The sequence below is a fragment of the Salvia splendens genome, chromosome 6 (genome assembly GCF_004379255.2).
Source record: "Salvia splendens isolate huo1 chromosome 6, SspV2, whole genome shotgun sequence".
In the NCBI taxonomy this organism is placed as follows: domain Eukaryota; kingdom Viridiplantae; phylum Streptophyta; class Magnoliopsida; order Lamiales; family Lamiaceae; genus Salvia; species Salvia splendens.
In genome coordinates, this window is record NC_056037.1 from 4,187,634 (window position 1) to 4,206,090 (window position 18,457).

At 34.4% G+C, this 18,457-nt stretch overlaps 2 protein-coding genes across 3 annotated transcripts; both read left to right on the top strand.

The window, feature by feature from the left end:
- Window positions 1–6,174: 6,174 nt before the first annotated feature.
- On the top strand, window positions 6,175–10,264 carry LOC121809763 (5'-nucleotidase SurE-like). 2 transcript variants are annotated; one of them, XM_042210553.1, is made up of 10 exons: window positions 6,175–6,416; window positions 7,071–7,165; window positions 7,333–7,397; window positions 7,908–7,951; window positions 8,334–8,411; window positions 8,552–8,705; window positions 8,968–9,141; window positions 9,595–9,654; window positions 9,729–9,804; window positions 10,007–10,264. In XM_042210553.1, exons 1-10 carry the CDS (start codon window positions 6,280–6,282, stop codon window positions 10,078–10,080), a joined length of 957 nt encoding a protein of 318 aa, XP_042066487.1. In that variant the 5' UTR covers window positions 6,175–6,279; the 3' UTR covers window positions 10,081–10,264. The 2 variants fall into 2 exon arrangements, with proteins under 2 accessions (XP_042066487.1, XP_042066488.1); XM_042210554.1 differs by having other exon boundaries at window positions 6,176–6,416; window positions 9,729–9,825.
- Window positions 10,265–13,925: 3,661 nt separating this feature from the next.
- LOC121807324 (phosphatidylinositol transfer protein 3-like) lies at window positions 13,926–17,811 on the top strand. The gene is made up of 8 exons (XM_042207545.1): window positions 13,926–14,055; window positions 14,178–14,295; window positions 14,513–14,601; window positions 14,693–14,739; window positions 14,818–14,906; window positions 15,910–16,043; window positions 16,547–16,637; window positions 17,347–17,811. The coding sequence occupies exons 1-8, from the start codon at window positions 13,969–13,971 to the stop codon at window positions 17,727–17,729; spliced, it is 1,038 nt and encodes a 345-aa protein (XP_042063479.1). The 5' UTR covers window positions 13,926–13,968; the 3' UTR covers window positions 17,730–17,811.
- The last annotated feature ends 646 nt before the right edge of the window (window positions 17,812–18,457 follow it).

The window sequence follows — 18,457 nt, forward strand, 5'->3', positions numbered from 1 at the left end:
ACAATGTTGAATCGGCTTGAAGGACCCCAAAGGCTCTTTCGACGTCTTTCCGCGCGGACTCTTGACGCTGCGCAAAAAGAACCCGTCTCGGGTCCTGCGGGTTGCTGAGCGTCTTCACGAAAGTCGACCACCTTGGGTAGATACCATTTGCGAGATAGTAACCCATGTGGTATGTATTTCCGTTGACGGTGAAGTCGATCACCGGTGCTACACCATTCAACACATCATTGAAGAAGGGTGAAGAATATAGCACGTTCAAGTCGTTGTTGGATCCGGCAACGCCGAAATATGCATGTCAAATCCATAGGCGGTATTCGGTGACCGCCTCAAGGATAAGTGTTGGGCCGTCGCCTTTATGGCCCCTTAAGTGTTGCCCCCTCCAAGAAGTCGGGCAATTCTTCCACCTCCAATGCATGCAGTCAATGCTGCCAAGCATTCCGGGAAAGTCATGGACTGATTCGTGAAGAAGAAGCAACCGTTGGCAATCATCGGTGGTGGGTGCCCGAAGGAATTCATCACCGAAAGCTGTACGAACGCCCTCGCAAAAATTTTTAAGACAAAGGATTCTAGTGGACTCACCGACATGCAAATACTCATCGAAGAGATCGGCCATTTGCCCGGTAGCGAGTTGTCGGATTGCCCAGTGAAACTTTGCCAGCCGGCTGCATCTGGACCTGTTTGGAAGAATTCAACACGAGCGGACAATGTGTTGACAATACGCATAAACAGGCGCTTTGATATGCGAAAGCGGCGCCTGAAGTAATCCGCTAAAACCGCGGCGGGTCGGCAAAATAGTCGGCAATGAGCCTTTCGTGGGCTCCCTCCCGGTCACGATGGATGTAGCGGCGAGTTGATCTAGTTGGTTGAGGAAGAGGGACGAGGGTATTCGCTGCGACATATGCATCATAAGCGGCATGATGTTGTTCGTAGTATTCTTTTTCTTCGCGCTCCGCTTCCGCAATAAGACGGGTGAAATCCATTTGAGGTTTTGAGTGAGAGATGAAGGTGTAGATAAGTTGTATGAAAAATATGAATGAGAGATGATTTGATGTGGAAAATGGATGATGAATGTGTGTGTTTATAGATAATTTTGAGGAAAAAAATAAAAAAAAATACAGAAAAACGGGCAAAAAAACGGCCATTTTTTTGGGATTGGGATTTTTTTTAATCGGTTTTTATAATTAAAAACCGAATTTTTGAAAAAATAAAAATATTCAAATACAACGGCATAGTCGTTGCCCAATCAGCGCACGACACGTCACCTGCTCGCTGGCACGGACGTGCTCGATGCATCGAGCAGCGCCGTGCCAGCAGCGTGAGCGCAGCGGCGGACGGCGTCTTCCGTTCCGCTGGCACAGACGGACGGGCCGTCCGTCCACCGTTGCAGATGCTCTTAGTCTGGGCTGTTGGACTTGACGCGCTAAAACAACAAACAAATAGTGTAACAAAAAATTTTCCCGCGTTTAGTGATTTATTTATTTGACGAACTTGTATTTAAATTTTTGGACGTGAATTAACCGCCCCGCCATTACTTGCAAAGTGCGGTTTTTGCTTCAAGAAAAATATTAAAAGAGATTTTGTATAATTACTTTACTTTTTTTGGTAGGTGAAATTTGATTCTGATTTAATTTATCAACTACATTATTAATCAATAAATATCGTGTTAATTAAAATCATAGTATGAATGCGTGTATTATTACACACAGTTTTGTGCGCGCATGCAATCTCACATGCGCGAACATGAACACACCGTGACGCTTGAAAATTGGATATTTTATCCCAAAAACTTATAGACATTTACCTAATTTACAATCCAGTGCTTGTTTGTTTCATTTACACAACTTCTGTTTTTTTTGGTTAAATTCAAAATTTGTGCGATCTTATATTTTAATATTTTTAATACTTCTTTCATCCCATAAAAATATGTGTAATTTCCATTTTTATCAGTCATATAAAAATATATGCATTTCCATTTATTGAAAGTTGTCAATTTGTTTATAACTTATACTACTATGACCCATCATTAGAGCATTAGCAATGGTTGGCCGATGGAGAGGCCCGATCGGCCCCATCGGCCAACCATTGCAGGGAAAGGGCCGATCAACGCCCCCCTCCATATGGCCGATGGATATTGTCGATGATCGGCCACCCATTGCGGGGGATGGGATGATCACCGACCATTCTTCCTTTTTTTAATTTTGTTGAGAAGTAGAGAAACAAAGATATAGGGAGAATAAATACATGGAGGAAGACGAGGCGGTTATGAGGGAAGAAGAAGGAAAAATACCCTAATTTGTATTTAAACTTCTTTTATTATATCTATTTGGCTTATTAGCGAGCCAATAAATTTATTAAATAAACAATATTAGTAATAGTATTTTAGTATTACTAATTTTTGGGATCAATTTAATTTAGGTTTTCATCTAATTAATTAATAAGTTGTCACACTATTTTTGATCAATTAAAATTTATTTCATGTATTTTATTATTTTTTTAAAATTTATTTAATTTGATAACGTATAATATAGTAGTGTAAAAAAATTAAGAGTGAACTACGCAAATGGTCCCTGAATTATGCGTTTTGCACTCCAATGGTCTCTGAACTTTAAAAATATCGTAGATAGTCCCTGAACTAAGGTGTAATCACAATTTTGCACCAAAAATGCCCCCAAGGCATGAAGGGCATTTTTGAACTTTCATATCTAGATATTGAATTTGATATTTTCTTTATCTTTCTCTCTAGTACTAAATATGATATTTTCTTATAGTTTGAGTACCTAAAATGATATTATTCACTTCACTTTTTCAACATTTCTTCTTTCTCTCTTTCTCTAAATTTTTTATGAAGTAAAAAATAAAAATAAAAAATAGTACTATGAAATTATTAAATATATTAATTATAAAAATCAAAATTATAAATTTAATTATAAAATAATTTTCGCAAAATTTAATTTTGATTGTGATTTGATTATTTTTTTAATATTAAAAATTAATTCTTTTAATTAAAACTAAGAATTAATTTTTCGAAAAATTAAAAATAGTACTGAATGTTTGGGTGATTGGATTGCTGCAACTCACATTCTGAGAGTTATTGTGAGGAATTTGCAGAGGAATTCCTTCAATTGGTGTGATTAATTATGATCGAATTCTGCTTCTAGTTTTATAATCTTTCAATTTTTATATGTGATTTCTCTTTTATTCAGATCTAATCAAATGCTACTTCAGTTTTGACTTTGTGTTTTGTAATTTTGGGAATCCCTTTTGTCAGCTGAAATTTCTTTAAATAGAGCTAATTTAATGGGGATTCAAAGTCTATCTGCACATATTCAATTTGATTTCCATATGTGGTAGAAATTGTTAGTACTTCATTTTGCATCATTCCATATATACTGAATCAATTCACCATTAAAGAAAATAATGGAATTGCTATTTACATAAATACCATTAAATGTGTGAGATCATATCTTAGCTAACGTGTTTCAATCTCGTATTTCATTTATTTAATGCACGCCATGTGTTTGAAAAAACGATACGTTTGAATAACAAATTAAAAAACGAAAAATTAAGAATTTAGTTTTAATTTAAAAAAATTACTTTTTAATATTAAAAAAATAATCAAATCACAATCAAAATTAAATTTTGTGAAAATTATTTTATAATTAAATTTATAATTTTGATTTTTATAATTAATATATTTAATAATTTCATAGTACTATTTTTTATTTTTATTTTTTACTTCCTAAAAATTTTAGAGAAAAAGAGAAAGAAGAAATGTTGAAAAAGTGAAGTGAATAATATCATTTTAGGTACTCAAACTATAAGAAAATATCATATTTAGTACTAGAGAGAAAGATAAAGAAAATATCAAATTTAATACCTAGATATGAAAGTTCAAAAATGTCATGCATGCCTTGGGGGCATTTTTGGTGCAAAATTGTGCTGAATAGTGAAAAAGTATCAAAATTGTGATTGCACCTTAGTTCAGGGACTATCTACGATATTTTTAAAGTCCAGGGATCATTGAAGTGCAATTTGCATAGTTCAGGGACCATTTGTGTAGTTCACTCAAAAATTAAAACAAAATAATGATGACGTGGAAATGAAATGGAATAGGAGGGCCCTTCCATTGTGAATGCTCATGCAACTCATTAAATACTAATAATAATGTGGGCCCCACTATTATTAACAATACTTTAACTAATTTTCTTCTTTTCTCTTTACTTTATTAATTACGGATTATTTTTTGTGACATTATAAATATATTTTTTTATGGGACTGGCAGACTGAGGGAGCATATGCTAGGAATGTATACGTCTCATCAATAATATATTTTCTTATAATTCATTTGTAAAATGCCATGTCATTAGACTTTATTCTAAAATAGTTATACATCTAATGTTTATTTATGTATGGTTATACTCAATATTTTTAGGAGTGATAAACATTTATTTGAAATTTCGAATCACCAGTGGCTTTAAAATTATCCATCCTTTAATTATAGAATTAAATTAAGAGTGAAAGTTCCTTTTCATTGCAAAAGCTGCATTTAGTTTAGTGCGAAAACTCAAGTTCATTCATATATATTCTTCACAGTTCACACATTTTCATGTTTTAATTTTTCAAAAAATATTACTCCAGGCTAGCTTGGTTTGATAATGCATGAGATAAAACATGTGATTGTGAAATTGAAGTATAACGAGGTAGTATATGTTTTTCTCTAACCAACAGGTACTAAACTGAGAAATTGAATGACAAGTCAGTCATGAATATGTATTTAACAAGAAAGGATTATATTGAGTCACGTCGGCCTATCATTCGGTAGGTACACTTTTTGACAAAAGTCATGAATATAGAGCCTCCTCAAGTTAAACGGAAAAAAGTTGGAAAAAGTTGTGGCATTCAAAAGTCACACCTAGAATTCGACACTTTTTATGAAGGGCCTGTGTAAACAGCTTGCCCACTAAAGATAACCTTTCTCGTCGAGGCAATGATGCAGGGTCTGTATGCGAGATATGTGGATCAAGCTGTGAATCAAGTGACCATCTTTTGTTACAATGCATTGAAGTGGCAAATATTTGGAGATACAGTCCTCTTCGTTTTGAATCTCAGTTCCTCAATCATTTTTCATTTAAACAAGTGGTTTGGTCACTATTGGAGAAATTACCTCAAAAAGTCTTTACACTTTTTGCTTGTATTGCATGGAATATTTGGAAGAGGAGAAATGAATTTTACTTCGAGAAAAAATCTTTTATTGAAAAGAAATTCTTTTGAGGGCCCACAAAAGTTGGATGGAGATGTCCGATACTTTTAAATGAGATACGGAAAATAAAGCTGAACAGCACACGTTGCAGAGATGGAAACCTCCTCCAACAGACACTTTTATTATGAATAGTGATATAAATATTCTCCATGCTGGTCAAGTTGCTTTGGGTGTGATATTTAGATATGAAAAGGGGATGGTTGTTTTCGCATGCAAGACTGAAGTTAAAGCAGCTTGTTCGACAACGTTGATGGAAGGTATTGCTGTTCGTTATGGTTTGAATATGACCCATTTACAAAATATATCCAACTTATATGCGCAAAGTGATAACCAAAATTTGATAAGAGGATTACGTGGGGATGTTGAACTTGATCCTTACAGTGAGGTGATAAAGGATGATATTTTGGCAGTTGCGAGAAGAGTTCACGTCATCTATTTTAATTTCATCCCTAGAGCTCGTAATCGTGTTGCTCACTTATTATCTATGTGTCCAAATTTTGAGAGTGTAAATTTTATTCCTAAAAATATTTTGACTATTGTATTAGAAGAAACATCTTAATATATATGAAATTTTTAGAGAAGTAGATTTTTGTTCTCTTTGTTGAACTAAAAAAAAACTTTACAAATATAATCCCGACTTATCATTTTGTTAATTTCATTCTAAATCATTGATATATCAAGATACGCACATCACACGGAAAATATGCTATTCTATGGTGATGTTTGATTTCCAAGATAAAATAATATGAAAATATAATCTATAACTGAGTTGTGAGATTATTTTAGTCGTATGAGCAGAACCTAGAAGTGAACTAAATTTATTTTTCTTTATAGTTAGGTCGCCATTCGCCAAATAAGTACCATATGCTTTTGCTGGCTCCATTATTTAACCATGGTACAAAAATTTTATTTTTCCATTATTCCATATATCATTGCTCTCATCCAGTTATTATGCTTTTACCGGCAAAAAGGAAAAGGAAAAAGAGAGTCAGTAGTGAACTGTAAAATCAATAACCAAAATGAGCAACGGCGAGGGCGATCGTCCGGCGGTGATGGTCACGAACGACGACGGAATCGATGCCCCAGGAATTCGAGCTCTCCTTCATGTTCTCGTCTCCTCCAACCGATTTAACGTCTATGTTTGCGCTCCTGATTCGTATGTTTTTCAGCATAGATATGTTTCACTTTGTTTTCTCCGCGTGTAATTATCTGTTATCAGCGGGGAGAGAGAGAGAGAGAGAGAGGAATTGCGCCAAACTAGGCTGAAATTTAGTAGAATTATCTCTTCATTCATTCAGTATGTGATGCACAATATTTTGATTTCCTTTATCTTGGATTATTGTTCGAACTGACTAAAGGATTATTTGCGATACGCACCTGTAGACAGTGAGAAATCGAAATACTAATAAGCTAGATTGTTCTCGAACTAGAAATACGATATGCTTGCTTAGATAAGTAATTAGAACATGCTAATCATAAATTGTGTTTGATTTTACATGTTCCATTCGTGAAGAGATCTTTGTAGAGAGGTGTGTTTTTGGACATTAGCACACACTTCAATTGTGCACATGGTTGTTTGCTGTCTAGTTAAATAAAATGCAGCTTACTTGAAACATGTTTTTTTGCCTCTGTTTCTGCTATTTTTGGTTGTGATCATGAATTTTATTGTAGTCTTTCTATTTTTATAGTACTATGATTGAATTTGCTGAGGAATATAAAATTTAGGATTATGACTTTGTACTACTTTGCATCCAATTTTGTGTACAGAAAATAAATCTCATCTGATAATTCATGCGTTGATACTTCTCAGGGAAAAGTCTGCAGTTAGTCATAGCATCACATGGCAAAAAGCTCTCATTGCCAGGCCAGTGGAAATTGACGGAACAGTTGCTTTTGCAGTTTCTGGCAAGTTGCAATGTTCTTTGAAACTATATCTATTAAATAGAAAAAGAGTGAAATATCTTTGTGAAGTTTTGTTTTATTTATATTTTTCTTCTTTGAGGGTGGGAAGGATGAATAAAACACTTATACTCCTATTTTGTTCACTTTTCACTTAATTCCATGTCTTGCAGGTACTCCTGCTGACTGTACATCATTAGGAGTTTCCAAAGCTCTGTTCCCCTCAGTACCTGATCTGGTACTTACTTTCCCAGTATTTGAAATGACATTCACAGATTAGTGTTTCTTGCTTTGGTTGCACCATGTTCTCTTATAGTATAAAATACCCATTCAGGTTCCCTCCTGCTAAATGACCTAGCTTATGTATAAATTGCACTTCTCACATTGCAGGGAGAATTTTATGCTTTGCAACATGTGCTGTGTACTTCATTACACCACTTTAACTTGAAAACTCACAGTCTAAATACATATACTCATATACAATACTACTATATTCATTAACAAATATATCTATATATCTCTATATGTGTATCACTTAATAAGTACAACAATTGATATGTACAAACTGGCCAAGCGCATGTAGAATTGCGGCTCAAAATTGATATGAAAAACACATGTCATGTAGAATTGTGGCTCAAAATTGATATGAACAAAATGGCTTCTCTACAGTTCTTTGTGTGTGCATGTTCCAGTAAGAAGATTTGCAGATGTAATTTCAAGTTCCAATTCTTTTTCTTCTTTTCTGCAGGTAATCAGTGGGATCAATATGGGTAGCAATTGTGGCTATCACATGTTAGTAACAATTCTGTATCTGACTTCTCGATCCTTTTAGATAAGTTGTTGTGGATGTCAAATTGCTTGCTCCTAACTTCATTCCATGTACTTTTCTATGTTGAGCTTCAGTAGAGTGCACCTAATGAACCACGGTAATTTTATCTATTTCTAAATGAAATGCATTAATGTGAATTAACTGGTACTTGTCCTTATTCTTGTCCTTGATTCCTTTATGCAAGTGATATTGTAATTCTTTCAAACAAGGTAGGAGATCAACCATTACAAAGATGTCAGCCTTTCTGAGTTTATTATACTTAAAGTTTGATCTTGTGGCAAAGTGATTATAATATGTTTACATGGTAAACTAAATTCAATGACACTTGTATCTTGATGAATGCAGAACATATTCTGGGACTGTAGCAGGAGCTCGAGAAGCGTTTTTTAATGGAGTACCTTCTATCTCTATATCATATGATTGGTATGAATAGAATATGTTAATTAAAAGACCTGGTCTATAGTATTTCCTAAGGATCTCTATTGAGTTTTGTAATCTATACTGCTTCTTGATCTTAATAATAGAGATTCAGAATGATACTTACACTAGTTCAAGATTTGCAGGGTTGGAGGGAAAAGTACTGTCAATGATTTTAAACTTGCAGCAGAGGTGTGCTTGCCCATAATTTGTGGTCTGTTGGCTGAAATCAAGAAGAAAACATACCCTCAAAACTGTTTTCTGAATGTAGATGTGCCAACTGATGTTGTGAATCATAAGGTATTTTTGGGGCAGGCTTTGGCAAGTCACTTTAACTTCTTTGAGAAGGTGTTAACGTCATTATGTTTGTGGTTGTTCTATATATATACATATAATACTGACCAACTTGGGTTTCTGAGCAACTGTTATGGCCATACCCTTTAATTTTATTGTTTTCTAACGAACGGTGGAACAAATATGTGATCATTCTCCCTGGTCCTATCTGTCTTGTTTTAGTGAAAATTAGAAGTATATCAAATGTTTGTTTGCTGATCCTGAACAGGGTTATCGACTAACGAATCAGGGCAAGACTATGGTGAAAATGGGGTGGAGACAAGTTACTTCTGAATCTGAAGGAGGGAAAATGCTGTCAACTATGACCATGGAGACAAATTCATCATCGGGTTCTGAATCAGAGTCCCCGAATTTAAAGCAGGCCCTTGCATTCAAAAGAGAAGTATGTCTCGTTCTCTTATAATTACTCTAGTATTTCTGAATGGCCTTTTGCACGAACTTTTCATTAAGATCAGTGGCATGGCCATATTTTCTCAAGTAATTTGCTATGTTTGAGTTTTCTTTTGACATCTATCTAGACGATACAACTACTTGATAAAGATTTCAATATTTTCTGAAGTTTCTAATAGTATGTATTATGAATCTTATGATAAAGTTTAGTATTATCAGATTAATATATTCTACCTAGCAAGGTATTTAGTATTTCTTAACATTTGAGTCTGCTTTAAGGACCTGCTTATGTGCACAATGGAATTAAATCTCGAACAATTTGAAGTTGCATTGGGTTATGTACATTCTATATACATTAATTCCTTCTATTATCAGGCATGTTTACAGTCCACCTTCTATCGTGGAACATGCAAGTAATGGTAATTATCTTTGCATCCCTTTTCAGGTGAAAGGATCACAAGTTGACAATAGTGATACTGACCACAGTTGCCTTAAAGAAGGATATGTATGTCCCTTTTGCTCTTACTAAATAGTTAGAATAATACTGGTTTGGTGTAATTTGACATTTGTTTATTGCAGATAACTGTCAGTCCTCTAGGAGCCTTAACTCCTGCGGATATGGATAGCCGAGATTTTTATAAGCAGTGGTTGCCAGGTGTTTCGGCACTATAGCAGTGTAAGGGTTCGCATTTTTTAAATTTTTATAAAGATCTGAAAGTTTTTAATCATGATGCATTTTACTTGTGGTTTCATGTTATCAATTCTAGTACTTCCACCCCAACAGTTTTTCTTGCATACATTAACAAATCTTGAACAAATCTATTCAGTTTACTTAAAGGTTCCTAATCATGTCTCAGGATATCTGGAAGGATCTAAATGGTTCACTTATCATAGAGTTGAGCATCATTTCGATCACGAAATCTCCGTTTAGAGGTATCACCATATCACTGTTCCCTATCAGCCTAGCGCATCCTTTATACAGTACCTGTAATAGTTAATCACAGTCTCATTCTCATTGGTTCTGCTATTGGGACAAATCTGATTAGCCATGTACTGCAAAATATCTACTTTCATTGACATGAATAAATATTTCAGTGCTCGTTTCTGCCTCAGAAGTTTATTATGTCTTGACAAATCAGTTTGGTCTCCTTTTTTTTGTCTGGAATAAGGCACTAGTTATTTTCTCAGTAAAATCTATGCGAACATTTAAAACTCCTGGTGATGAAACATTGAAATGACGTAGTTTTATAGTCCATTAGTAGCTATCACCAGTCGAGATTCTAGCTTGTGAATATTTTGAAGAACCTTTCTTGCACAAGACAGAATCAAGATAGCAATGCCAATGGCTTCCGATTCACCCTCCTAGATAATCTTGGTGGATTAGAAGCTCTTGACTTCAATAGAGAAAATAGATCATGAAACCAAAATTTGACAAAAAGCTATATTTGCAGAGTGTAGCTGTTGTGTTTCTTGCTGTCTTCTTGTATGTTTGTATATATGTGCATGTGGAGTGATCTCATTTTGGTGTTGGCATAGCCGGTGCACAAGACTCCAGTGGTATGGAGCCTTGTACAAGATATATATAAGGTTTTAATTAGGGGTGGCAAATCATGCGTGTCGGGTCGTTATCGTGTCGACACGATAACGACACGAACACGATAACAACAAACACGAACACGACCCGTTAAGAAAACCTCAAACACGAACACGAACACGACACGAAACCCTCAGACACGAACACGACACGAACCCATTAACGACACGAACCAATTCTGGTCAACACGACACGATAATAACACGTACACGAGATGACACGATAACGACTCGATAACAACACGACCTGATAACGGTTAAACCTATTAAAAATGAAAATAATAAGAATTAATAATATTAAAATATTATTTGTTAACGGATAACACGAACACGACACGAACACGACACAGACACGTATTGTTAACGGATAACACGAACCTGACACGAACACGACACGAACACGACACGAAATTTTCGTGTCATTAACGGGTCGACCCGATAAGGACACGAACCCAATAAGCTCTGACCCAAACCCATTATTTTCGTGCCGGTTCGTGTCGTGTTATCGTGTCGTGTCAAAAATTGCCAGCCCTAGTTTTAATCTATGCACAACTAGATTTAAATACAGAAACACAGAACAATATCACGAGTAGGGCATGTTTAGGTCATTGTTAGTTTATGTTTAGGTCATACTAACAAAGCATGACCTAAAATGATCTTAACATGACATTAAACTCAAATCTTATAATATGATATAAAACTACTTAATTATGATATTCCGTATTTTTGGTTAATTATTGACTATTAGACCATCTATTCCTAGGGCCAAGATTTGAGCCGCATTTCTGGATTTAAACACATAATTGGTTTGATCATCTCCCTATATATATATATATATATATATGGAGAGCGTTATTCTCCTATTCATCCCTTAGATCCTTTATTCTTCTTAATATGGGCCGTTTGATCTCATTCATCAATGGTCCAGATGATCTGCATTATTACACTATAATGGTGCATTATTAGTCGGTGTGCATTATTCAACTGAAAATCTGCATTATTACACTATAATGGTGCATTATTAGTCGGTGTGCATTATTCAACTGAAAAATTGCATTATTAAATGACATGTGGCACCAATCTAACCGTCGGATGACAAAATCGTGGGGCTGAGATTAAAAAGAACAAAGAACAAAAGATGCAAAAAGGAAATGAATACATCCCTATAACTTGAGATTAACGTGATGTATTGGGAGGAATGACTAATCTCATGTTTATGGAAATGAGATTTAGTTTAGCACTTATTTTTATTTTAGTCCTTAAACAAAATATATTTTCTCTTCCCAAATGTCTTTTTTCAAAACTTGTCAGACTCTAGAGATGCACACAGTTCAAAAACTGCCGGTACCAGTACCGGTTCCTGAAATGGTGGAACTATAACTAGCCCGACAAGGGATTAGCCGGTTCTCGTTTTGGGCCCCGAACCAGAGGTTTTGATTCTAGTTCAAAACCACCGGTTCTGGTTCGCAAATGGTTCGTAAAACCTTGGGCATCTCGACGTAACGCCATTCTTATCTTAGCCACTGAACTTCCTTTTATTTCTCATTTCGGCCGTTCGTCATATATGCAAACTATGGTATATATTAACATGGGAGTGATTTAAAATTTTAATAAAAAACAAATAATCAAATGTAAATAAAAATAAAATTAAGTCCAAAATTACGTAATCATTAAGCTGCTTGTTTGGCTCAAATCAAATCAAATCAAATTATGCATTACTACTATTTTATGTATGTCGCGTTTCTATATTTATTAGTATAAGTAGAAAATAGCTTTGAGAGGGAAAAAGAGACACCAATAGAACTGACGCAGAAAAGCAGCGCAATTTCATGCATTATTTATGCATAACAACAAAGAACAAGTGTACAAAAACACAGTATACATATCTTAATAAAGCACAAATAGTGTGCAGGTCAAAACTCCTTAGTTTTACCATTTCTTAGCAAATTCTCTCTTTTTCCTATTCTCCCAACTTTCCCGTCACAATTTATGTCTTTCATTCAGTACATTATTTTTACATATTTACACATTGAAACTATCACTATGTACGTGTGACATAGGATAATTACGCAAGAATATAAACGAACACACTATTTGACTTGTGACCAATGGTGGATCTAGTGGGCTGGGTCGACTGAGCCCACCATTGCCTCATTAGGGTTAGAAAACTACATTAAATTCAATCTTTGGAACTATCGCTAATTCTACCGTATACGACACTTCATCTGGCATCTATTGCTAGTGACAACCGTTGAACTACATGCTTTCTAACGCTAGCGATGACCTTATTAATTGTGGCTTTACATGGTCAACTTTAAATTCATAATAATAATAATAATAAAACTTTAAATTCATAATCTAAATTGCGAAATTATTGATTCTTGCTTCCACCAAGTATGTTACTTCTACTAAATTTTAATTCCGTGACTAATATATAGGGGAATGTAATAATAACCTTTTTTCTGCTTTGGAATTATACTATTGATAATTTTTTCTTTTCAATATCCACTCTATGAGCAACAAATTTTTCTCTGAGAAAAAAAAAGAGCATAATTAATGTTTTATTACTTGTACATATCCACTCATGAGTGTGAAACATCATTAAATGGACTGCACCAATAATCTCGATGCCTCCCACTAACATAGACCCATTAACAATTTGAATTTCAATTTGTTTCCTATATATGGTTGCAATAATTTTCTTTAACCGTATGCAACAAATACTGAAGTTATACAAGCTTAGCCATAAATCCTTATTAAAATACATATATAATTCGTTTATTACGAAAATATTGCCTTACTGTAATTATCTTTAGTTATTCAAATTATACTAGTATTAATTTTTTAAATTCCCCAATTCAACATATATATTCAAAGCAATCTTTACCAATATTTTTCCAGTTTCACAAAAATAACCCAGTCATATTATCACTCCATTTTTTTTATCCTTATTGCAATTCACTTTATTTTCTGAAAACGGAAAGATTGAGATATAAAAAGTATGTTTCTCTTTAGAAACCATTAATGCAGGTTATGAAATAGGAGTGTTAATTACATAATTTAATGTAGCCATTGAGACTGTTTAACGGTTTTGCTGAACATCCTAATTCCTGAGCTCTCATTTACTCACTCCTATAAAACCCCCCTCTTTTCCCACAAATCCCAATCTCTCTCTCTCTCTCCCTCTCCACACACACACTGACTTCTTCTATTCTCTTTCAACAAAATGGGATTTGGCAGAGAAGATAATCACACAGCTGTTCAAAGTGTTCTTCAACTCCTCAACAAACAATCTCCACTTTCTCTCGAACAGGTATATATATATATATGTGTGTGTGTGTGTATGTATGTATATAATACAGTATCACTTATTAATTTCCTTCTCTTCATCATCATCATCATCATCATCATCATCTCTCTGTCTCTCTTTTGCAGGAGAAATTCTGCAACACTGCATGCGTGGAGAGGTTTCTCAAAGCCAAAGGCCAAAGTGTGAAGAAAGCAGCAAAACATCTCAGAAATTGCCTTTCTTGGAGAGATTCCTTTGCCACTGGTAAATTCTCCCTTTTCCTTTCTACACATAGTATTTAATAATTTTAAACTTTTTATATTTTCCCCTTTATTTCATGCAACACAATTTTCTTGTTTTCAGCTGGGAATATTCCTTTTCTTTTTGTGAAAATTTGAAACTGATGAAATATTTAGGTAAGTAAAGACAAATAGTATGAAACAGTATATAACTATTATGTTGACTTTTGAATTATTTGAAGATCATTTGGTGGCTGATGAATTCTCCCATGAGCTTGCTGAAGGAATGGCCTATGTTGCTGGTCATGACCATGAACTAAAACCTGTCATGGTATATGTTTATTTAGAAAAATTTAATTATTTTTAGTTTTAATTTCTTCAAGAAAAAAGAAATTTTAAATCTTATTATAACCTATTTGCAGATTTTCCGAATAAGGCAAGATTACCAGAAATTCCACTCACAGAAACTGTACGTATATTTATCTATATCTGGATTATATTCTCCTTTTTTTAAATGTACTTGAATTTTATGTTTATTTCTCTATAGATTTAATCGGTTGCTAGTGTTTACACTGGAAGTGGCAATTCAAACCATGGCAAAAGATGTTGAGCAATTTGTCATCCTCTTTGATGCAAGTAAGTTATAGTAATATTTATATAGTCACTAAATTTTAAATTTTAGTACTTTTAATATTGCAAAAGTATATGAGCCTTTACTTTGAAAAATTTAGTCTTGCATCGATTTTAGCCCATACTGCTTTAATTTGTTAGCTCGTGCATGAATATTATTTTCAGAAATACACCTATAAAATTTATGAATTACTATATATACACACTTAATATTATGAATATGCATATATACGCCTACACTACATATGTCACTGGTCGTGCTAGATATTTTACGATGCTACAAAAAGTAATAAATAGTTCATCGTAGGATCCTACATGTTTATATCTATTGTGGGTCTTTCGTATCTGTACGAATATTAAAAAATTATAGACCACATGAATTTCTCGTGTAGTATTATAGAATTTTCCGAGCTGGAAATCACTATAAATTATTAAAAGTCAAACATGCCTCCAAAAATGTCTTTATGCTAGAGTGGTTATTATTTCTACAATTACGATTGGTTAAACACTAAATGTTCGAAATTTTTAGTATTATCTTATTATGCCCTCTTTAATCTTCCCAAAGCCACGCCTTTGCAATAAATCACTAATGTATTAAACTAACTAAATCAGTAAAAACATTACTACCGCAAAAGGTGCCTGAAAAATGAACATCCAACAGAAATTGCCCGGAATGCCCTTGATGTGTCGCGATCAAGTTTGTCCATAATTAGGTCATTTTCATGACTAAATCAGTAAAAACATTACTACCGCAGGGGTATATTAGGTCATTTTCATGGCTAAAATTATTTAAAGCAAAAGTGTCCATAATTCCCCTTTTTCCGACCTGACACAACAGCGAAGTTGAATTTTCTGTTGACCTTTTTCATAGTAATAACTTAACAACTTAAATTCCTAAATAATCATTTTTATTACTCCATAATATTACAAAAGATTAAAAAAAAATCCGTATTTTATATTAAAAAAGTAATCATAAAAATTTATTGATGAATAATGCTGTTTCATACAGGCCTTTTCAGATCAGCAAGTGGGTTTATGAACATGTTGGTTGGAAGCCTGAAAATCATAGGCGATTATTACCCAAGAAGGCTTCACAAGGCTTTTGTGATTGATCCGCCATCTCTCTTCTCTTATTTCTGGAAGGTACACCTTCAAATCATGTTCTTTTTCATATATTCGACAAGTAATATTAGTGTTTCAATGAAAATATATTTACTTTTAGAGTGGTTGAAAAAATACGGTCAATTTTTTTTTCAAAATTGTTTCTATAGTATTTCAACGCCTCCTTCCAGCTCTAGGGGCAATTTGGTCCGAAAACTTCTAGACAAGATATTTGTTAGCCTTGCTTGATTGAAACATTAATATTTTCGTGATTACACATTTTGCCATAAATTGCTAAAAACGATAGCGTTTTAACGAAAATGTTTTATAATTTTAAGGTGATTGCTTTTGGAGTATTTCAACTACTCCCCTTCACGCTCCAGGGGTAATTTGGTCCGAAAATATTTTGGCGGGAAATATTTTAAATCATAATTGAAATACTTATTAGTTATTTTTGCATTCACCTGATATTGCGACATTTCCACATAAAATGCTAAAACCATGGTACAAAAACGAATATTTACCTTAACACGCGGGTTTTGTAGGGAGTTAGGGCATTCGTGGAGCTTTCGGGAATCACAATCACGGTATCAACGGCGAAGTGGGAAGAATCACTCGGATTCGACGCATCGCCACCACTAGGGATGTCAATCGGGCCGGCCCGTCGGGTTTCGGGCCAACCCTACTCGGGTTGCGGGTCAATCGGGTGCGGGCTAATCGGGTTGTGATTTCTTTCGGGTTATAAAAGCTCAGCCCTAACCCTAAAAGCTCGGGTTTCGGGCTAGCCCAGTGGGTTAATCGGGTTGCTACCGATAATATTAACATGCGATCAACCCAATAAATAATTATTAAAATTACTAATATTCATGCAATGTAAAACATTTAATTATGATATATTTGAGATATATGCTTAAACTCAATCATAAACATGATCAAATACTAATATTTCAGATATTTCGTAGAATTTTAATGCATGTTTTAGAAATTTAAATATTTTTCTTGTGAATTTGAAGTTTTTAATTTATTTATCAAATATTATATTAATAAAAATTCAATATATAATTTGTATATATAATATAAAATTGAAAGTTCTTTTTTAGTTAAAATTAATCAATAAAATGTCGAATTAGGAGTAAAAAAAATAGAATAATAGAAACTTTATCGGGTTTTCGGGCCAGCCCATCGGGTTTTCGGGTCTGGCCCTAATGGGTTGCGGGTTAATCGGGTGCGGGCTAATCGGGTTTTGATTTTATCGGGCTAGAAATTTCCAACCCTAACCCTATAAATTTGGTGGGCTATTCGGGCCAGCCCACGGGTTACGGGCTACATTGACATCCCTAGCCACCACCCTCGAGAAGACTAGGGTCGTCGTCGTCGTCAAGATTCTCCTTCACCGTCTCCCATCATTTGGATTTGCAGAAACCGTGGTATCTTTCGCTGTCGTCAGAGCCAAAATCATCGGCCGGGCGGAGGATCTCTCACCTCAATGCTAGGTCTCTCTCTTTCGCATCAACGCCCGCTATCTCTCCCGGCTCTCTCTCCTTCGCATCCACGCCGATGCTGTCGTCACTATTTTTGAGGCGAGGCCGGGCGGAGCGAAGCAGCGAATCGTTTGCGCCGTTTGTAAGGTTTTACCGACGGCCCTATTGCGAGATCATTTATAGGTCCAAGATCATCAGGCGCTCACAGCACGTGTCTCATTCTCAACGTTTTTCGTCGCAAATTTGATTTCTAATTAATTGTATAAGCAGTACATATTTCATGTTTTTGGTTATGATTTCATATATTGTAGCTTGATTGAAGAACAAAATTTGGCATCATTGGTTTGTTACTAATTTAACGTGACGTACTAGTCCATCATGTCATTAATTAATAGAGTGAACTAAATAAAATGTGTCAACGTAACAACAAAGATATGGAGCTTTTTGATGAAATTTTATATCGGTAAACATTGGGAATCTAGATTTTGGTCAAAATTTATCGGCGGTTAACGTTGTCGGTACATTTTACCGATGGACTATTGACTATAAGTGTCCGGTGAAAAATTTATCTTGTAAATGCCAGATTAATTCGTCGTGAAAGTTCCTAACGGAATATTATGTTGATAATTTTTATTTTCCCAATTTTAAATAATACTTATATTAAATTAAAATAATTTTGCATATGGAATTAAATGTTAGCAGTTGGTAATACGACCACACACTTGTTTGTTGATAAAGTCGGTGGTAAATTTGGTCCGAAGCATGCGTGCCAGCCAACATCCTTATAAGAATTTACCAGTGAAAAATCCTCCGGTAAATGAGTGTTGGTAAATCTGTCACTAAATTAAGTCTTTTTTGTAGTGTTCTATTACTCTATTATTAATTCGGGCATTTTTTTAATCTTTATTTTACTATCAATGGTTGGCAATTGAATCTTTCTTTTAAATAGATAAATATACTTAATTCAATCTTAAA